The following is a 20639-nucleotide window of genomic DNA, read 5'->3' as shown; positions in this document are numbered from 1 at the left end:
TAAAGATCACTCAAGCCGTCGGACAATGCTTGTCGTCATTACTTTTGTCACATTAATAAAAAAAAATGTTTTTAAAGCCCGAGATGTGATTTCCCTCTTTAATTCCACCGTTTTTCTGTTCGAATTAGTGGGGCTCACTTGTTCAGACATACAGATATTCCTTCTGGTCACTCAGCGCCAGCAACAACAATCGGCTTGGCGACCCGCGAGACCCGCCGGCGATTAACATACGAGCGCAACAACCTGAACACGCACAAACACAAGTCCGCGCACGACAACCTGGCCATAGCTATAGTTGATATTGATAGTGCCGTAGCGACGTCGAAGTCTAAGTCAGCGCTTCGCGGGCAGAAGCAGAGGCGTCCAGGCATCGATAGTGCTTTTCGGACGAGCATGGCCCAGTTGAGTTCCAAGCGTCGGTCACTGCAGTAGCCATCGAGAAATCGTGCGGAACCAGTCAGTCAGTCTGTCTAGGAAGTTGAATCTGATCCTATACGTTATACGATCCGATCCGACCTCGTCTTCATAACTTACAACCCAATCTAGACAAAGGCACACGCAGAGTGGTAAAGCGAGATCAAACCGTAAACCTATAACATAAAAACTAAACCTAAAACAAAACCAAATAAAACTCAAGTCAAGGTCCCTAAAAGTGTGTTGCCGTCCCAAAGATTATCGCTCAGCTAGTAAGATTTCTGTATTTTCGGCTGTTGAGTAATGCTAATAACAGATCCAAAGCCCTCGAGTTCTTATCGTTAGATCGGTCATAGAAAAACATACGACTCTTCTTAAGAGGTGTTTATAGAACCATTTGAGTGCGGTACCACACCTGTTGAGTCGTTTTTAGCGCGGAGTGTGTAATCCAAATCCTAGTTCACTGTGTGTGGATTTCCGAGTAAGGCGCCTGCAGTGAGGCGTTACATAACACCACGATGGTTGCCAGAGATCGATTCCGGTGTCTAATTTGACTTTCTGTGCCTTTCAAAGCCCCGCTGGCTGGCACACTTACACACTGTAATGCCAAAATCATTGACCTCTTCTACTAGCCAACCAATTTGCATTTCTACACCAGCAACTGGGGTTTTTTTCTGTCAGCTTGTGTTTTTTCCATTTTCCTTTGGCACTCTTCTGCGTTTTGTTTTAAATTTTAATGCGCTGCACATTGTACCCCCAATATCCAAAAGTTATTTTCGTAATTTTAAGCTTATCACTCTGCCTAAGGGCATTATTAGCGCGACAATCTTTGACTTTTGGCCCGGGAACACTTTAAGCTTCTGTTTTTTCGTATATTATATTGAAAACTATTTGTGTATATACTTATAATGGAATTTTTTAAGTGTTAAGCTTAGTTCAGACTAATCAGAATTCAGCACCTGTCTATGATTACGTATTTGTCTAGCATAATATATAGTTTTATAGTTAACCTTTTACATTATCTTGAATTCCAATTTGAAGAATATAATAGTGCTAAAAGTATAAACCTTCAATTTTCTATTAGTATTCTTATATTTTCGATATCACCACAACACTCCTTAATTATTTTTTAGATAGAGTGTACCTCATTCGTTAACCATATTTCTTATCAAACGCCTCATTGACCTGGCAACGATTTATTTTTGGGTCTTATATGATTGTTTTTCGGTTTCTTAATTGTATCTGACCAGCTAGTTTATGCATAGATTAGCATTTTTATTTTGTTTTGTTTCGCCGCTTTGGCCTACAAATTCGTGGCAAGGTTTTTGAACTTGAAAAGTCTCGGAAACGAGATGATCGGAAGCCCATAGCAATGCACAGCCACTTTCACTGTCCCCGCAATGTAAATGAAACCAAGCTAGCCGAGACAGACACAAGATACGATTATCTAATCCGATTTGCATTCACCGATTTAAAGCAGCTTTTTGGATATAGCCGATGTTGATCACACTATTAGGCACTCTGGCTGCTTTTCTCGCATTCCTATTGACATTGATCTTTGGCCGCGGCCAGAAAAGATTCAAACCCGTCCAATCGTCAGCAACAACATCGGCCACGACAGCAACAACTAGCGAGAGCGACAACGCCAACACCAATCGTAAGAATCCACAACTTTGCTTAATCGAAACACTTGAAGGGCACACAAATCGCACACCTAGCTGATAACTCAATTTAATTAGTTTATAATGTGTATGTGACTTTTGACCATAACTAATAATCGTTTATTGTTTTTGTTTGTTATCTGTGATTACAGACAACTCCAGCGTGATTGCAGCTACAGCAACAACAACTATTACCAATCCTTCGGCTGCAGCAGCAACATCGCCATCCGAAACCACATCGGCGATAAAAACGGGTGATAATAGATTTCCCAAGACCTGTATCAAAAAAGTCAAGTTCTCCAGCGAAAGTCTCAAGTCCGAGGTGGAGGATCTGTGCGTACAGTTGAAGGATAACGCACTGACCGACCTAAGCAACGACCACATCCGCATCACCTGCCATCAGAACAACAATAATACCATCAACAAAAACAAGAACAACAACAGCATCGATATCGACATCAACATAAAGATGAGCGAAACAAATGAGTCCAATGACACCGCAAACCAATCCGCGGAGGGAGAGAGGCCCAGCTTTTTGGTATAGAAACATTTTAATCCGAATTATTTGGCAACAGCACTGATGTTTTTTCTAACAGGTGGGCGACGAGATCGACGAGAAGGCTGCCGAGGCAGGAGAGGCCTGCGATGAGTTCCCCCAGAAAATGCAGAGCGATGTTCGGCAGAACGGCGATATTTCCGAGCGACGCAAGCGGTTAAGGTGAGGCCCATTGGGTTTACCTAATCTAAAAATAACTTACATCATAAGTACATTATAGTTATTAGGTAGTAAGCCATCTTTAAGAATTTTCTATCGCTTGTAATGTCGTATCAAAAAGCTAAAGATAACGATCGTACAATATTGTAAATAGGTCGTCCCTTAACCTAAGATTACTTAATCCTGTTTTAAGAGTCATCCACTTTTGTTTGACTCACTTAGTTTTCCACTTCTATCTTATCTTTAAAATGTCTTTAGTTAGTCATAACAGATTAGGATTTCTTAAATCTGAAAAACGACCCACTTGAAAGCTATTGCTTTAATTTAGCACTCGAGATATGCATTTTTTTCCGAATGCCGGCAACACATTTCCGCTCAGTGCAGCGAGCAAAACAAAGAACAGGTGACTGCGTCACATCCAAATGCCGCCAAACATATCGCGTGAGTTTAGGGAAAAGAGACGGCACAAAGCTCGGGACCATGTGTGCGAATGAGGAGGCAATCTCTCTGCTTTCCGAGAACTTTTTGCGGTGCGCAAACATGGAGAGAAAAAGTTAGAAGTGAGAATGGGACAATACAAACAAGAGAGTACCATGTGGGGACGCCGCATTCTGTTTTCATTCATAATGTTTAAAACTTGTTTTGCCAAGCGACTGGCCCGCTCTCTTGGTCTCTCCGCTTCTCCGGCCAATGCGGCGTATGAGCAATGGTGGCCAACGGCGCTCCGAGGTTCAGTTCCCAGGCAGTCGTCGGCTCCGTCGGTCCGCATTCCGCAAACCCCAGAAATACGATAAAATATAACCCAAAAGACCCAGCCCGCTTCCCAAATAAGTTTCTCGCGTGTGCGGACATCGTTCGACATTGATTTTTGTGTTTTTTTTCGGCCAGCGGAGCGCGGTGAAAGTGGTGCAGTGGCAATAAAATATTTTGTTGTGCTGTTCGTTTATTAGTCACACTTGCATAATTGCGAGGAGCCCCACAAAAAAAACGACGACGATCCCCTTATCAGAGTTCACTTTTTCCCCTTTGGATGTTATTAGCCCTCGTGGAGCTAATTAGAATGTTAAAACGTCGCGCCAGCAAGCGTTTCGTACTTGTTGAGTCTGGTGAAGATAATGCCAATGGGCCGGGATCAGTTTCGGGAACCGGAGTGGGCTCAAGCTCAGTTATACCCCAGTTTGTGGCCGTGGATTGTGGCCAGAACGAAAGTAATAACAACACCAACGAGATGAATGCCAGCATCAGCAACCATAACGCTAGCAACCAGTCGCCGTCGCCATCGCTACTTGGCGTCCCCGTGGTGGGAACCCTGAAGTAAATCATAACCATATAACCCCCTTTGTTTATCGTAATGCACTGTTCGTCAACAAGTTGTAAACAAAAGCGAATTATGTGCAAGAACTTTTGATCATGTCAGCTAAACCGGTTTTGTCAAATCTTCTTACTACATGCTCGTCTCTCCCTTTTCTTCTACACCTGTCTCATCGCGCCATTATCTACACTGATCAGCAAAAATAGGGCTTATGATGCTTAAAATTTAAAAAAATTTTAAAAATGTGTTGAAAATGTGTTGGTCCATTAAGGACATTCTCTCTTAACTTTTATTCTGAGGACTTCCAAAATACATCCATTTTGTAGCATACTTTTAAACACCTTTTTAATAGTGTTCAAATATTTAAAGAAAGGTATATATAATGACCTTCCGATTAAGATATAAAAGTATTATTTTACTTTTTAAAAGTCTCCATATTATCTTATCTTAATATCTTTGTATCTGATTTGAAGTAGTTCACATTATATTATATATAATATCATAATTATATAATTGAATTTATATATTATTTCCGTTAACAAAAGGTAAATTTCCGCTGTTATTTTCCAGGCCGAGCATGTCGCGTGGCACTGGCCTAGGTCAGGATCGTCATCAGGATCGTGATTTCCACATCGCTACCACCGAGGAATTTGTGAAGCGATTTGGCGGCACCCGTGTGATTAATCGTGTCCTGATCGCCAACAATGGTATCGCGGCCGTCAAGTGCATGCGTTCCATCCGAAGATGGGCCTACGAGATGTTCAAGAACGAAAGGGCTATCCGATTTGTGGTGATGGTCACGCCAGAGGATCTAAAGGCGAATGCCGAATACATCAAGATGGCTGATCACTATGTGCCCGTGCCCGGTGGATCCAACAACAATAACTACGCCAATGTTGAGCTCATTGTGGACATTGCGCTTCGCACTCAAGTGCAGGTGAGTCCGGAATCTGGGGGCCACCGCCATAGAAGTGGCCAGTGTCAGTCCGTGTTGTCTATTTGGCTTGGCCAGCTCCACCTAAAACGCATCGTACGATTTGTATTTGCACTCTGTCAATCGCGGGGAACTGCCAAAGTCAAGCGATCGTCCCGCATACCAATAAACAGACCCCTATTTGTATTCGTGTGTTTACGAGAACCAAGTGACTGTATGTGTTAGCCAACACTGTGCTACAAAATATCCAGGGAATGGTTGTTTATGACTTAACTTTGAGATATGCACAAAGTATCAGCCGACTGCCCTGCCCAATTTCCAAAATTGCTGATCATATACTGTTGAAAGCAATTTAAATGTATTTTATGAAAGCCGTTAGCTTGTTTTCACGGACACTTTTACAGTGTAAACGATTGTACGTGTCAATTGCCAATAACAAATAAGTTTTTAAAGAGATACGCAAAAATCTTGAGAACTACAAAGTAAGCTATAAAACAATTCCTTAAATTCAATTTATCAGTTTTTAAATAGAATTTTGGAGAGATAACAGAATAATATAGTTAACTCATTTACCCTTTGGTTTTGAATAACAGATAGTAATTATAAATCAGAAAATTATCGGCTATTTCAGAGTAACTTAAGTGTTCGGAGGATTGCCTTCAAAACAAACTGCTACACCTGTAATCTAAGACCCTTCATTATTTCTTTCCTCTTACGTACCTTGGCCAACAACCTGAACTAGAATATAAGTGGCTAGATTGGAATGCATTTAAAACACTTAGAAGTGGAAATTCCCTCTTAAGTGTTTACTTTCCATTAGTTATAGCAGGGAACTTGGGGTTAATTAGCAAATGCAACGACATTTTGTTGCATAGTGTGAATTATCTATTTTGTTTTGCTATACGGGTGTTGTCGATGACTACAGCAATGACGTCACGATTGATTTTTACCAACAATAAAGCTCCATAATTTTCCTCACACCCACCACCACGCAGTCCACTGTCCTTGAGGTATTGGGCTTATTAAATCAAAATGAACTGATTACGAATTTGCTTGTGAACCGTTTCTGATTTTAGGCCGTATGGGCTGGTTGGGGTCATGCCTCCGAGAACCCGAAGCTGCCAGAGCTCCTCAACAAGGAGGGTTTGGTGTTCCTTGGCCCGCCGGAACGTGCTATGTGGGCGCTGGGAGACAAGGTAGCCTCCTCTATTGTCGCCCAGACAGCCGATATTCCCACCCTGCCCTGGTCGGGTTCCGACCTGAAGGCCCAGTACAGTGGCAAGAAGATCAAGATATCCAGCGAACTATTCGCCCGCGGCTGTGTGACCAATGTTGAACAGGGTCTGGCCGCAGTTAACAAGATTGGTGAGTGGCATCTCTTAAATAATGCTTTCAGATAGTTGTTAAACTTGTTGTCTCCTAAGGCTTTCCCGTAATGATCAAGGCCTCGGAGGGCGGTGGTGGCAAGGGCATTCGTCGCGTCGACACAGCTGAGGAATTCCCAGCTCTGTTCCGCCAGGTTCAAGCCGAGGTGCCCGGATCACCAATTTTCGTAATGAAGCTAGCCCGCGGTGCTCGCCACTTGGAGGTACAGCTGCTGGCTGATCAGTACGGTAATGCTATCAGCTTGTTCGGCCGTGATTGCTCCATCCAACGTCGCCATCAAAAGATTATTGAGGAAGCCCCTGCCATTGTGGCTCAGCCAGAAGTGTTTGAGGACATGGAGAAAGCAGCAGTGCGACTGGCTAAGATGGTTGGTTATGTCAGTGCTGGTACCGTGGAATATCTTTATGATCCGGAGGGTCGTTACTTCTTCCTGGAGCTGAATCCCCGTCTGCAGGTGGAGCATCCGTGTACGGAAATGGTTGCCGATGTAAATCTGCCGGCCGCCCAGCTACAGATTGGAATGGGAATTCCACTTTACCGGCTTAAGGACATCCGTCTACTGTACGGAGAGTCCCCATGGGGCTCCTCTGTCATTGATTTTGAAACTCCGCCTAACAAACCGCGTCCCTCCGGACATGTCATCGCTGCTCGTATCACCTCAGAGAATCCTGACGAGGGCTTCAAGCCCAGTTCTGGTACTGTGCAGGAGCTAAACTTCCGGTCCAGCAAGAACGTGTGGGGCTACTTCAGTGTGGCCGCCAGTGGAGGATTGCACGAATTTGCTGACTCACAATTTGGACATTGTTTCTCCTGGGGAGAAAATCGTCAGCAGGCTCGTGAGAATCTTGTAATTGCGCTTAAGGAGCTTTCCATTCGTGGTGATTTCCGTACCACCGTCGAGTACCTGATCACTCTGTTGGAGACAAATCGTTTCTTGGACAACAGCATCGACACCGCTTGGTTAGATGCTTTGATTGCAGAGCGCGTCCAATCGGAGAAACCGGATATCCTTTTAGGAGTAATGTGTGGATCCCTGCACATTGCTGATCGTCAGATCACCGAGAGCTTCTCCAGCTTCCAAACCTCGCTGGAGAAAGGTCAAATTCAGGCGGCCAATACGCTGACCAATGTCGTGGATGTGGAGCTAATCAACGATGGCATCCGTTATAAGGTGCAGGCCGCCAAAAGTGGTGCCAACTCTTATTTCCTGCTGATGAACAGTTCGTTCAAGGAGATCGAGGTGCACCGACTCTCTGACGGTGGCCTGCTTATCTCTTTCGAGGGTGCCTCCTACACCACCTACATGAAGGAGGAGGTGGATCGCTACCGCATTGTGATTGGCAACCAGACTTGTGTCTTTGAAAAGGAGAATGATCCCTCCCTTTTGCGCAGTCCTTCAGCCGGAAAGCTCATCAATATGATTGTGGAAGACGGCGCCCATGTGGCAAAGGGCCAGGCATTTGCTGAAATTGAGGTCATGAAGATGGTGATGACTTTGACGTCTCAGGAGGCTGGTACAGTGACATTTGTACGCCGTCCGGGAGCGGTTCTGGATGCAGGATCCCTGCTGGGACATTTGGAGCTGGACGATCCGTCGCTGGTGACGAAAGCGCAGCCGTTCAAGGGCCAGTTCCCACAGCCGGAGAATGCACCGGTACCGGAAAAGTTGAACAGAGTGCACAATACCTACAAGAGCATCCTGGAGAACACACTGGCTGGATATTGCTTGCCAGAGCCGTTTAATGCCCAGAGGCTAAGGGACATCATTGAGAAATTCATGCAGAGTTTGCGGGATCCCTCGCTGCCGCTGCTAGAGTTGCAGGAGGTTATTGCCTCCATATCGGGTCGCATTCCGATCTCAGTAGAGAAGAAGATCCGAAAGCTAATGACGCTCTACGAGCGGAACATTACCAGTGTGCTGGCCCAGTTCCCCTCGCAACAGATTGCTAGTGTGATCGACAGCCATGCAGCTACTTTACAGAAACGCGCTGACCGAGATGTGTTCTTCCTGACCACCCAAAGCATTGTACAATTGGTGCAGCGCTATCGGAATGGAATCCGTGGCAGAATGAAGGCTGCCGTACATGAGCTTCTGCGCCAGTATTACGACGTGGAATCGCAGTTCCAGCACGGCCATTACGACAAGTGCGTAGGCCTAGTGCGAGAGCACAACAAAGACGACATGCAGACAGTGGTCAACACCATCTTCTCGCACTCTCAGGTAGCCAAGAAGAATCTACTGGTCACGCTCCTAATAGATCACCTCTGGGCCAACGAACCTGGACTGACCGACGAATTGGCCAACACACTCAGTGAGCTGACCTCCCTAAACCGAGCGGAACACTCAAGGGTGGCGCTGCGATCCCGTCAAGTGCTGATCGCTGCCCACCAGCCGGCCTATGAGCTGCGCCACAACCAAATGGAGTCGATATTCCTATCGGCCGTTGACATGTACGGCCATGACTTCCACCCCGAGAATTTGCAGCGCTTGATTCTGTCGGAAACCTCGATCTTTGACATCCTGCACGACTTTTTCTATCACTCCAACCGAGCTGTGTGCAATGCCGCTCTGGAGGTTTATGTAAGAAGAGCTTACACCTCCTATGAGCTGACCTGCCTGCAGCATCTGGAGCTCTCCGGTGGTTTGCCGCTGGTGCACTTCCAGTTTCTCCTTCCCACCGCCCATCCGAATAGGCTGTTCTCACGCATGTCCTCCCCCGAAGGATTAGATCAGGCAGCAGCTGAATCCTTAGGAAGCTCATTTGTACGCACCGGTGCGATTGCGGCTTTCGACTCCTTTGAACACTTTGAGATGTACTCAGATGAGATTTTGGACCTACTCGAGGACTTTGTCTCGCCAGCCATGGTGAACGCTAAAGTGTTGGAGGCTGTGGAAGCTGCGGATTCCATCTCGGACAGCCGACACAGCACCTCGATTAATGTGTCTCTTTCGGATCCTGTGACCCGTGCAAACGCTGCTGAAGAAGCCAAGTCCACGGAACCTATTCATATTGTAAGTGTGGCCGTCAGGGAAACGGGAGACTTAGATGACCTGCAGATGGCTCAAATCTTTGGGCGTTATTGTGAGGAGCACAACGAGGAGCTCTTCCAGAGACGTATCCGTAGGATTACCTTTGCCGCTCTTAAGAAGAGACAATTCCCGAAGTTCTTCACTTATCGAGCCAGGGACAAGTTCACGGAGGATCGTATTTACCGTCATCTGGAGCCAGCTTCTGCTTTCCATCTCGAATTAAATCGTATGAAGACTTACGATCTTGAGGCTCTGCCCACAGCTAACCAGAAAATGCACCTATACCTTGGTAAGGCCAAGGTATCCAAGGGGCAGGAGGTGACAGACTACCGGTTCTTCATTCGCTCGATCATCCGTCACTCAGATCTGATTACCAAAGAAGCTTCTTTCGAGTATCTGCAGAATGAAGGAGAGCGTGTGTTACTTGAGGCCATGGATGAGTTGGAGGTAGCCTTCTCACACCCACATGCCAAGCGCACCGACTGCAACCACATTTTCCTGAACTTTGTGCCCACTGTCATAATGGACCCGGCTAAGATTGAAGAGTCAGTGACAAAGATGATCATGCGATATGGCCCGCGTCTTTGGAAGCTGCGTGTGTTGCAGGCCGAACTCAAGATGGTCATCCGTCAGTCGCCGCAGTCGCCCACTCAGGCAGTGCGCCTTTGCATTGCGAATGACTCTGGCTACTTCCTAGATATTTCCATGTACACGGAGCAAACGGAACCAGAGACAGGAATCGTAAGTATAAATTTAAAACTATTTCTTAAATGTTTTTAGCAATGGCTCTTTCTCTTTTTCTAGATAAAATTCAAGGCGTACGGAGAGAAGCAAGGATCTCTGCATGGCCATCCAATCTCCACGCCCTACATGACAAAGGACTTCCTGCAGCAGAAGCGATTCCAAGCGCAGTCAAACGGTACCACCTATGTTTACGATGTGCCCGACATGTTCCGCCAGATGACTGAACGTCACTGGAGGGAGTTTTCAAAGGCTCGTCCTACGGTGGATATCCGCATTCCCGACAAGATCCTAATCGAATGCAAGGAGCTCGTTCTCGAAGGCGATAGCCTTGTTGAGATGCAGCGTCTACCCGGCGAAAATAATGTAATTTTACTATTCAGTTCATATCGCGAAGGTACTAAAATGTTTTCTTTATTTTAGTGTGGCATGGTGGCTTGGAGCATTGTCCTTGCAACTCCTGAATATCCGAATGGCCGTGAGATTATTGTAATAGCCAACGACCTTACTTACCTGATTGGTTCCTTTGGCATCAAGGAGGACGTACTGTTCGCCAAAGCCTCCCAGTTGGCCCGTCAACGTAAAGTGCCCAGGGTAAGTTCATCCTTAGTCCGCATTTCTTCATTTACTTAGTACTATTCCATTTTCTTTTCACAGATTTACATCTCCGTTAACAGCGGTGCCCGCATCGGACTTGCTGAGGAGGTGAAAGCGATGTTCAAGATCGCATGGGAGGATCCAGAGGAGCCCGACAAGGGCTTTAAGTACCTTTATTTGACCACCGAGGATTACGCCCAGGTGGCCAATCTGAACTCGGTGAGGGCCATCCTGATCGAAGATGAGGGTGAGCAGCGTTACAAGATCACCGATATCATCGGCAAAGACGACGGACTGGGTGTGGAGAACCTGCGGTACGCTGGTTTGATTGCCGGTGAGACGTCGCAGGCTTATGATGAGATCGTGACCATCGCAATGGTCACCTGTCGTACAATCGGTATTGGATCGTATGTGGTGCGTCTGGGCCAGCGCGTCATTCAAATCGACAACTCGCACATCATACTCACAGGATACGCTGCCCTCAACAAGGTAAGCAAATGAGAGCTAAAATTGGTTTTTTGAACATAGGGATCCGATTGTTTTAACTTAACTATATTCGCGAAAAATGTTATATCAAATAATTACACACAAACAGCGTAAGCAGAATGCCTAATGGATTTCTCTTCCTTCCAGTTGTTGGGTCGTAAAGTGTATGCCTCCAACAATCAATTGGGTGGCACCCAGATTATGTTCAACAACGGAGTCACCCATAAGACTGAGGCCATCGATCTTGATGGTGTCTACACCATCCTTGACTGGCTCTCGTACATCCCTGCCTACATTGGTTGCGAATTGCCCATTATTCTGCCTAGTGATCGCATCGACCGGCCTGTGGACTTCATGCCCACAAAGTCGCCGTACGACCCTCGTTGGATGCTCGGAGGCCGCGTGAATCCCGTGAATGCAAATGACTGGGAAAACGGATTCTTTGATCGAGACTCCTGGAGCGAAATCATGGCGCCGTGGGCCAAGACAGTTGTCACCGGACGTGCTCGTTTGGGCGGTGTCCCCGTGGGCGTAATTGCTGTTGAGACACGCACCGTGGAAGTGGAGATGCCCGCTGATCCCGCCAATCTAGACTCGGAAGCCAAAACGCTACAACAGGCGGGTCAAGTGTGGTATCCGGACTCCTCATACAAAACGGCACAGGCAATCAAGGACTTCTCGCGAGAGGAGCTGCCACTTATTGTGTTTGCCAATTGGCGTGGCTTCTCCGGAGGCATGAAAGATATGTACGAGCAAATCGTCAAATTTGGGGCGTATATTGTCGATGGACTGCGAGAGTACAAGAAGCCGGTGCTCATTTACCTGCCGCCCAATGCTGAGCTGCGAGGTGGAGCCTGGGCTGTGCTGGATTCTCTCATTAACCCGCGATACATGGAAACTTATGCTGATCCGGAAGCCAGAGGAGGAGTGCTTGAACCGGAGGGCATTGTAGAGATTAAATATAAAGAGAAAGACCTGGTCAAGACAATACACCGCTTGGATCCCACCACAATTGCGGTAAGTTTCAAGTTGCGAGAAAACTTTAACAATTTTGATTAATTTAATGTGCCCTTAAATTACAGCTGAAAAAGGAATTTGATGACGCAAATGCATCTGGCGACAAGGTTAAGGCTGGTCAAGTAGACGAGAAAATCAAGGCTCGACTCGCTGTCCTTATGCACGTTTATCACACGGTGGCAGTTCACTTTGCCGACCTACACGACACACCAGAACGGATGCTGGAGAAGGAGTGCATTAGTGAAATTGTTCCTTGGCGCGATTCCCGTCGCTGGCTTTACTGGCGTCTGCGTCGTCTCCTTTTGGAGGATGCGTACATCAAGAAGATCCTGCGTGCTCAGGATAACCTCTCTGTGGGTCAGGCCAAACAGATGCTGCGACGCTGGCTGGTAGAGGAAAAGGGAGCCACAGAGGTGAGTAGTTTTTTAATCTATTATTTTTCAACTCTTATAAAATGTCGTTGTTATTTTTAGGCTTATCTGTGGGACAAAAATGAGGAAATGGTTTCTTGGTATGAAGAGCAGAGCAATGTCGAATCTATTGTTTCCCGCAACGTAAATTCCGTAAGACGGGACGCTATTATTTCTACAATTTCCAAAATGCTCGAGGTAAGTTAAACTGGAGCTTACACATCTGATGAATCCCAAATTTACCCTAACTTTATTTGCTTCGCAGGACTGTCCCGACGTAGCGCTGGACGCTGTGGTGGGTCTCTGCCAGGGACTGACGCCCGTAAATCGGGGCGTGGTCGTACGCACACTAGCTCAGATGCAGCTGAACGAGGAGTCTTCTAACAGCACCCAGGGATGATTCTACGCTAGGTTCTAAGTTCATTCTAGGCCCCTATCTCACCCCTTCCCGTACCCGCCTTTTCCCACATTTCTCATACCCCTTTTACGCTTGTAAAATATCGCAGAGCTTGCACGACATGCATATTGTTTAGTTGAATTTGTTTAAACGTAATTAGCCTAAATCTAGTTATGTATTGGAGTTGTAGGCATGGGTAGATGTTGCCTAAGTGGCAAAACTAGTAGACTAGTTGTATCGTGTACATACTTGATTATGTATATCCCTTGAATACAAAACATTCCATTAGTTGTCTAAGAACTAAAGTCCTTTGTACACAGAGCTTTTTGAATTATATGAGTTACTGAAAATATATATATGGTACAATACATTTTTTAAAATCGCTGGATGGCAATAATTGTTTTTGTTTTCTTTTCTTTTGGTTCCACAGGATCGATAATGTACATAATTTCATTTATTTTTATAAATTAAAAATGAAATCTATAGCAGTCGCGGGTAATGTCCTCCGATTTGCTGCGCTCCTATTTGCCGGCTCTCATTAAAATGAAGGTGAGATTGGGAGAGATGTGCTGGTGAGGGCCGGGTTCAGTTCAGGTTATCTAGCCAATCGGGCTCGGCGACACTAATCTTCTCTATTATGGAATTAACTTGGTAGCACAGTGACTGGATCTGTCTATCCCATTGCGGCAGTAGTTCGCGGTTCTCGAAGTGCACAATGCCCGAGATCTGGTCGATGTGTCCGTTCATGCGGCCTTCCGTGATCATCTGGGAGGCGATCTTCTCCGCCTTTACCGCCGGTATGTCCAGCAAGGCGCCCAGCTCCTCGAATGTTATATTGTTGTACAGTTTGCTGGCCGAAAGCAGATTGTGCTCGAAAACAGCTCGATCAAGAATCGATGAGCCGTCTGGGGTGGCAGCCTTTTGGTGCTCTTGCAGCAGGGCTTCAAACTCCTGCAGTTCCGACCGCCGAATGATACGCTCCAAGTACATCTTCTCTAGAATGCCGTAGGCCGGCAAGTGCTGGCAGCGTTCGTCTTTGAACAAAGTGGCCAACATGCGGGAGCGCTGCTGGCCGGCGGAGGCGAGCACTGTGCAGATGAGTGCTTTCTTCAGTGCCATCATTCTCTCACCTTGGTCCACAATCTTTCGGTAGGAAAGCTCGTTGTATCGCTGTGCGGCTTCGATGAATTTGCGCCGGTAGTCCAGGACACGGGCATAACAGACTTTGTATAGTACCTTAAAATGGTAAATTTTGTAAGATATTGTTTTTATATGAGGTTACTACAATATTAAATTTACCTGCAGTTCCTCAGAGCTAGTTTCTGCCTGTAGCAATGAGGCGCGGTTAATGAACAGCTCCGCCTGCACCGAATCGTTGTCCTCCAAATAAAGACGAGCAATCTTCAGGTAGGTGCCAAGCTTGCACTCCACGGAGTATTGTTTCTGGCCCGTCTCCAACGGGATACCCACTAGAACTGTAGCCGCATCTCGCCACTGCTGGTTGCGCTCATAAATGTTCGCCAGATGGAACCGGATGCCGGCCACCTGTTCCTCGAACGATATGACGCGCGGATGAACCTTCTCCAGAGTAAAGTGGGAAAGTTGCTTGGAAAGGTCGTCGGGAAGTTTGCTAAGCTCGCCACCCACATCGTTGAGGATCTGACGCGAAATAACCAGACTAACGTGCTCGTTCACAATGGCCTCTACGAAGAGCCGGAGACCATCGATCAGCTCCTGGCCGGTGTTTGCAAGAACCGTCTTCAGCAACTGGCGGTATTTGTCTGCCTGGTCCTTGTGAGTTCCAGTGAAGTTGATCAGGCCCATCAGCTGGTTGCGCAGGATCGCCGTCGAGATACCCTTGTTCGTTTTTGCGTAGTTTGCGGCCATGTTCACTTGTATTCCTAATTACTTCGCACTAACTAAGAACAACAACGCAAGCTCATCCCCGTTATCGATAACTTGCGAGTCCGGCCGAGACAGTGCTGAGTGCTTAGCTCTTTTTTCTACTTTTGTAGTGATGCGAGGTTCCCGAATATAAAATCAAATCCCTACTAGTTGTACTCCTAATTGAATATATTTATATTTTGAAAAAAATGAAGATACAATTTTGTTTTATTATTAGATTAACATATTAACTTATAAACATGTCATCGTCTATTTAATAAAAACAAGTTAGTTTATATTTGATTTACAAACATACAAATGACAGCAGTTCTAATTTAGTGCTGGTAAACGATTATAGGTTGTAATCGATAAAAGAGATTACCAATAATGTAAGGACCCTTATCGCCTAAAATAAAATATAGATTCATTATAAGTAGATTTCTTACGGTTACAGACAATTCTCCAGTGCAAAATTATTAGTGACTAATTACCAAACTCGAAAGAATCTTTGCTTTAAGATTTCCAAGCATTCTACGTCCAAAAGGGTGGAGACAAAGCCCACACATACATACACTTATCAGGAGCAGAGCAGCTCGCCGAGTGAAGTAGAAAATGTATCCAAAGGAGTCAAATGGCCGTATTTGCGAGCAGATATGAACAAAAATTGCCAATTGACGACACACAAGCGCTAAGCTGCGAGATAACCGCTGTCCAGGAGGTCGCTGGACATACGGTAGGTGAAATCAAGAGGGGCGAGCTGCTAGCCCCAGTGAAAAATCAATAATTGTTGATGATTTCATGCAATCGTTGAATGTATGTGTGTCTGCTTGCAGGAGTACCTGCTGCGCGTGTGGAGGGGCGCCAGCAATAAGGACTACTGGACCGTACTGCGCCGCTACAATGACTTCGACCGGCTGGACAAATCTCTTCGCGTCTCCGGCATCGAGCTGCCGCTCCCTCGCAAACGCATATTTGGTAACATGCGCCCGGAGTTCGTAGCTGAACGGAAGCAAGCCCTGCAAGTGTACATAAACGCCGTTCTAATGAATCCCATATTGGCCTCCTCGCTGCCAGCTAAGCGATTCGTTGACCCCGAGAGTTACTCGCAGTCCTTTCATGGTAAGTGCAATTCTCTTGAGAAACCAGGAAAAATCGGCTTTGTTTTACCCAATCATCTGTAGACCATGCCGTGCAGAATGCGATGCTATGCCTGCGATCCGATACGACGTGGTCCCTGGGCGGAAGCATGGGCGCTATAGGCTGGCGCCTAAGGAAGCATTACTTCAAGGTAACTACCAAGCCGCCGGAGAAGAGCAGCAATAAGCAGCTGGTCAAGAGCGGGTCGCAAACCCATCAGAGCAAGCATTTCGCAGCCGGGAGTAGCAATGGTAGCGGTCACTCCATCGATGCAGGAACCCTGGATCCTGGGGCCGAGGTGGTGGCCGAATGGCTCGAATACGGGCCCGACAAGTTTGTGGACGAGAAAGAAATCGGAGGAATTATGAAAAGCTTGATGGGTCTTCAGCATCCGCACATCGAGCCCGTTCTTCTTGCCGCACACACTGAAAACGGCTGCCTTGTCATCAGGAAGTCAGTATATAAAGGAAGTTTAGTAGATTATGACTAATATCGAGATAAATTGCCTTCCTAGGTTCCATAAGCATGGTAGCCTGAAGGATGTTTTGTGCATGGCTGCGAACCCAAAAAATCCCTTCCTCAGCAAGTACGGAAATCCAAAGGGGCGCACTGCCCTCTCAATGAAGCAGGTCGCAACCTACGGCAAGCAGATATTAGAGGCACTTATATTTTTGCATTCCAAGGGATACGCATATGGTAAGATTCAATTTCATTTATTAGAGAACCATTATTAAATTATCAAATGTCACACAGGTCACTTACATTCCGGAAACATAGTGATAGTCGATGATTGTGTGAAGCTGTTAGACATCGAGAACTTCTTACTGGGAGTACCGGCCTTCTACCGACCATTTTTTATGCAGCATAGCAAGATCCATGCCATCGAGACTATTGATGTTTACTGTTTTGGCCACGTACTCTTCGAAATGGCTATGGGTTACCCGCTGCAGGAATCTGTTGTGCGCCAAATAACAGAATGTCCGGAGGCGTTAAGTGAGTTCTTGTATATAACAAACATTTTATATTGATTCTAAGTCATTTATATCTACAGAATGCCTGCTGGAGAGCATTCTGTCCAAAGAAGCTTGTAAGGCGGGCCTTCCGACTCTGGAGCAACTGCTAAGTCACAGATTCTTTACTCAATACGCTTCTACTGAAAGCGCTAGCGCCGCCGCGAGTGCTGAGAAGCCGTATTTCAAGCTATCTTTAAACGCGAAGGAGCTGCTTAAACAGGCGGCTATGAAGAGCGAGAATCGCTTGCGAGATGAACAGAAGTCAGTGAAGAATCAGAAGCGCATTGTGCGCGTCCAGGAGCTAATGAGCTCCGAGGAGGAGAAACGCAAGTCCAAGCAAAAAGCAGTTAGTTATTTAAACCCCATCCCTTTCACGTAGCTCAAACTCACACAGCCACTTAACAAACACTTTTTGGTTTCTCTTTTCGTTTATTTAAATCGATGCTTACGTCTAGAAACTAGAGCACAAACAGTCGAAGCTAAAGCAGCAAGGTTCAATCCAAACGAACAATGGACGCTTGTCGCTTGTGGCTGCGACTGCAGCAGCAGCTTCCTCCAGCACCGCAGTGGTTGGTGGGTTATGTGGGGCCGACTCCTTCAACCGCTCCGACAGCACTCCCGAGGAGCCCGCACTGGCCGGCATCAAATGTAGTTATCCAAAAGCCGTTCACAGCTTCAAATTAGTAGTTTGTTAGCTTCTTACTTTTAACTCACCAGACTCACATGTGATTTGCTCTTCCTTTTAGCCCCACCACTTACTCCGGCGGCGCACTTGGGCGGCATATATCAGCAGGAATTGCCATCGTCGCCCGGCGCATCGGTGGAACGGCAATCCTCTACACCGAACATGCTGGCTGAGGATGCGGACGGAGGCGATGGAGATGAGCCAACCCGATCCGCTCTACTGGAGTCCATCTGCAAGTTCAATCGCGGATCGCTACGCAAAGTGCGATCCAACGACTAGCTTCGGTGCTAAGAGATTTATAAACATAACAATTTTTGGACCAAATGTGGCGTTATGAAATAACGGTGCCATCAAAAAAAATCTTGAAACTAATCGAATTCCGAAAGCTACATTTTTAGAGGCATATTGAAACAAAACAAAAAAAAAAAAAACAGCAGATCGAAGACACCGCTGAGCATAGCATATAACCCAAAACAATCCAGCAATTACTATATGTACTAACGAAACCCACTGATTATAATTATTGCATCTTATACGTGTCCACTATACATTGCATACGATTTATCGGCTAAAAAGAATGTGTCTATTTGTGTAAGCAAGTTACATGTCACAATTGCGAACAGACTCCCGGATCGCAACTAAAGCTTTACCTATGTGTCCACTACACGACTGAAACTAACTTTGGTACGAATATCTAAAATGAGAAATGGAAACAAAGAAACTAGAACAAAAAAAAATAAGAATCGACATACAGAGAAATTTAGTACTTTCCAATATTTACATAAGTCTGCACCAAAATTTGCACGAAACGAGACGCTATTCTTTTATAAGGCCCACTGGCCCAATATAGTACATGGATGTTAGATGTCTAAGAAATTGTTCCTCGGTGTTGTGCTATCTCCACCAGCGCGTTTTTATCGCCAATTTTTAGTAGTTGTACTGCAGGTTTTGTAACTGAAATTGAGTTTTTATTATATATTTCGAAGAGCCACGAATGTTTTAAAAACACTCAACTGTTCGTTAAAGTCTAGACATACTCGGAGTCCTGGACTCAAAATAGTTGAATAGTTGAAGCAACAGACAAAAGACAAGATAATGTGGCCAAGAATTCGCACTGTTATTGTTTTCCTTTTTATAGACAATTTATTAGGTGTGTATTTAACCAAATCCAATTTATGTATCAAGTATATTTATATTTGAATATGTGTATATATATGTATGTAATTGATGTTTTGTGGCCACAAGAGCACCCAGAAATAACGTAAATATCGTAAATTGATATGTGTATTATCGTCTACTGACTGTGTGCATATGTTTGATATGTATACTTTAAATGGGAAAACAAACAGAGAAGTACTAACACGAAATGTGACACATATTCCCCACACACATATTGCAAACCAAATAAAGTGTAAACTAATTGTCGTTGTAAGTTAGAAGTTTCAATTTCTGGCGATCTAAGGGGGCTCTCATTTTCCTGTGTTGTCCGGAGTTATATTTCTGTTTGAGTCTGGGAGTTCTGAAAAACTTTTTATTAAACACTTTGATCATGGCTGACTCTCCGGAAGAGCGGCGAAGCAAGGATGTCGTGCCCGAGGCTGCCGTCAAGGAGGCAGAAACTGGCAAGGGCAAAAAGGAGAAGAAGGAAAAGTCGGCCGAGGGCACTAAGCCGGTAAGTTTGGCTGACAAGTGGCGCATAATTTGGCTTTTGGTATTGATTCAACAAACGCCACGAATTGCCACGGCGACAGGCCGTCAGGCAATCTGGCAGGGAATGACTTAATGGCATAATCATTTGTGGTTTTATGGCTAACCGCGACGCACTCGACCCTACTCGATTCCAATAAAGCCAACAGAAAAATGGCAGCCGCTGCAGCGAAGAACTGGTCGGGCCTGGTGAATCTTTGCCTGGGGCAGGAGCGTGAGAAGGTATACGATTGATTTTGCCATTATAGTTACAATAGGTATTTGATGTCATTTTAATGAATTGATGCTTGTAACGAAATGTGAACACGGGAATGTATAGATTGACTGAAATTTGGCAGTCACGCCATATCTTGTGGGGGTTCTATTGGGAAATTTAGTGTCTTAGGTTTAACAACCATGCATGTTCGGTTTCCCATTTCATCATCATGCAGAGGCCGGCAAGCAGCCAGCGCGGATCGCTGACCAAGTCGCATATAGGTGTTCCTTTGGGCATGGGGGCTCCGGCCGCCAAGGTGAGTTTATTATATGTCCAGCAAGATTCCTTTATATTATAAGTTATTTTTAACTTGCAGCCCACTATGCGGTTCATGCCCACCTACCGTCTGGAATCGAAGAATCCATTGAATAAGGAGCGGGTGGAGAACATTATTAAGGCTGTGATGAACAGACATTACAACGAAGAGTACATGTTTCATCCCAAGCACTCACTACACATGGCAGCGCAGGTCAGTGAGGAAATTAAGAACCGGATCAAACTCGACAACTATGACAGGTGATTTTGGCCACTTTGGTATTCATTCCTGACTAAACTTATTCCGTTTACCCTAGATACCGCTACATTGTGCTGGTCACTGTCGGCGAGTTTCTGATGCAGGGCCTCTATTCCATGGTCAATTTCCTGTGGGATGCTGAAAAAGACGGATTTGTGACCTACAGCGTAGAGAGACCTTCGTACTTTGCGGTCTGCACCACCTTTTACCTGTATTACGATTGAAGTCGGGATTCGGGGAACTAGGCGCCTTCGAGTTGTTATTAAAATTGAAGTTATCTTTAACACTAGTGCACACTTTGTTTACCTTCCTGCGTTTGGTCACCAGATTTATTCACTTTCC

The 20639-nt window shown here is 45.7% G+C and overlaps 4 protein-coding genes across 6 annotated transcripts; 3 read left to right on the top strand and 1 right to left on the bottom strand.

The window, feature by feature from the left end:
- Positions 1-1894: 1894 nt before the first annotated feature.
- LOC108109034 (acetyl-CoA carboxylase) lies at positions 1895-13498 on the top strand. 2 transcript variants are annotated; one of them, XM_017217329.2, is made up of 13 exons: positions 1895-2071; positions 2228-2613; positions 2672-2793; positions 4673-5039; positions 6113-6401; positions 6461-10194; positions 10258-10560; positions 10618-10788; positions 10852-11280; positions 11425-12294; positions 12360-12707; positions 12768-12902; positions 12970-13498. In XM_017217329.2, exons 1-13 carry the CDS (start codon positions 1912-1914, stop codon positions 13102-13104), a joined length of 7449 nt encoding a protein of 2482 aa, XP_017072818.1. In that variant the 5' UTR covers positions 1895-1911; the 3' UTR covers positions 13105-13498. The 2 variants fall into 2 exon arrangements, with proteins under 2 accessions (XP_017072818.1, XP_017072821.1); XM_017217332.2 differs by lacking the exons at positions 1895-2071; positions 2228-2613; positions 2672-2793 and adding an exon at positions 3710-4104.
- Positions 13490-15073, bottom strand: LOC108109035 (COP9 signalosome complex subunit 4). The gene is made up of 2 exons (XM_017217333.1): positions 14401-15073; positions 13490-14337 (listed from the first exon to the last, which is right to left on the bottom strand). The coding sequence occupies exons 1-2, from the start codon at positions 14986-14988 to the stop codon at positions 13687-13689; spliced, it is 1239 nt and encodes a 412-aa protein (XP_017072822.1). The 5' UTR covers positions 14989-15073; the 3' UTR covers positions 13490-13686.
- Positions 15074-15302: 229 nt separating this feature from the next.
- On the top strand, positions 15303-19252 carry LOC108109134 (PX domain-containing protein kinase-like protein). Its single transcript, XM_017217531.2, has 9 exons — positions 15303-15374; positions 15440-15718; positions 15819-16104; positions 16167-16575; positions 16637-16818; positions 16876-17115; positions 17174-17481; positions 17591-17783; positions 17882-19252. Exons 2-9 carry the CDS (start codon positions 15617-15619, stop codon positions 18097-18099), a joined length of 1938 nt encoding a protein of 645 aa, XP_017073020.1. The 5' UTR covers positions 15303-15374; positions 15440-15616; the 3' UTR covers positions 18100-19252.
- A 77-nt stretch (positions 19253-19329) lies between these two features.
- On the top strand, positions 19330-20586 carry LOC108109135 (dynein light chain Tctex-type 5-B). 2 transcript variants are annotated; one of them, XM_017217533.2, is made up of 4 exons: positions 19330-19492; positions 19959-20039; positions 20100-20299; positions 20356-20586. In XM_017217533.2, exons 1-4 carry the CDS (start codon positions 19370-19372, stop codon positions 20519-20521), a joined length of 570 nt encoding a protein of 189 aa, XP_017073022.1. In that variant the 5' UTR covers positions 19330-19369; the 3' UTR covers positions 20522-20586. The 2 variants fall into 2 exon arrangements, with proteins under 2 accessions (XP_017073022.1, XP_041675700.1); XM_041819766.1 differs by lacking the exon at positions 19330-19492 and adding an exon at positions 19666-19749.
- The last annotated feature ends 53 nt before the right edge of the window (positions 20587-20639 follow it).

The sequence above is a fragment of the Drosophila eugracilis genome, unplaced genomic scaffold (genome assembly GCF_018153835.1).
Source record: "Drosophila eugracilis isolate 14026-0451.02 unplaced genomic scaffold, ASM1815383v1 contig_1765, whole genome shotgun sequence".
Taxonomy (NCBI): domain Eukaryota; kingdom Metazoa; phylum Arthropoda; class Insecta; order Diptera; family Drosophilidae; genus Drosophila; species Drosophila eugracilis.
The sequence above is the reverse complement of the archived record's forward strand: the minus strand, read 5'-3'. Positions and strand labels throughout refer to the sequence as shown.

Bases quoted from the DNA above. Each gene is read 5' to 3' on its own strand.
- LOC108109034 (XM_017217329.2), top strand. From the start codon at position 1,912: ATGTTGATCACACTATTAGGCACTCTGGCTGCTTTTCTCGCATTCCTA. The intron at 2,072-2,227 runs GTAAGAATCCAC...CTGTGATTACAG, and splicing joins CGACAACGCCAACACCAATC to ACAACTCCAGCGTGATTGCA. The intron at 11,281-11,424 runs GTAAGCAAATGA...TCTTCCTTCCAG, and splicing joins GATACGCTGCCCTCAACAAG to TTGTTGGGTCGTAAAGTGTA.
- LOC108109035 (XM_017217333.1), bottom strand. From the start codon at position 14,988: ATGGCCGCAAACTACGCAAAAACGAACAAGGGTATCTCGACGGCGATC. The intron at 14,338-14,400 runs GTAAATTTAATA...TACCATTTTAAG, and splicing joins CTAGCTCTGAGGAACTGCAG to GTACTATACAAAGTCTGTTA.
- LOC108109134 (XM_017217531.2), top strand. From the start codon at position 15,617: ATGGCCGTATTTGCGAGCAGATATGAACAAAAATTGCCAATTGACGAC. The intron at 16,105-16,166 runs GTAAGTGCAATT...AATCATCTGTAG, and splicing joins TTACTCGCAGTCCTTTCATG to ACCATGCCGTGCAGAATGCG. The intron at 16,819-16,875 runs GTAAGATTCAAT...AATGTCACACAG, and splicing joins TTCCAAGGGATACGCATATG to GTCACTTACATTCCGGAAAC.
- LOC108109135 (XM_017217533.2), top strand. From the start codon at position 19,370: ATGGCTGACTCTCCGGAAGAGCGGCGAAGCAAGGATGTCGTGCCCGAG. The intron at 19,493-19,958 runs GTAAGTTTGGCT...ATCATCATGCAG, and splicing joins CGGCCGAGGGCACTAAGCCG to AGGCCGGCAAGCAGCCAGCG. The intron at 20,040-20,099 runs GTGAGTTTATTA...TTTAACTTGCAG, and splicing joins TGGGGGCTCCGGCCGCCAAG to CCCACTATGCGGTTCATGCC.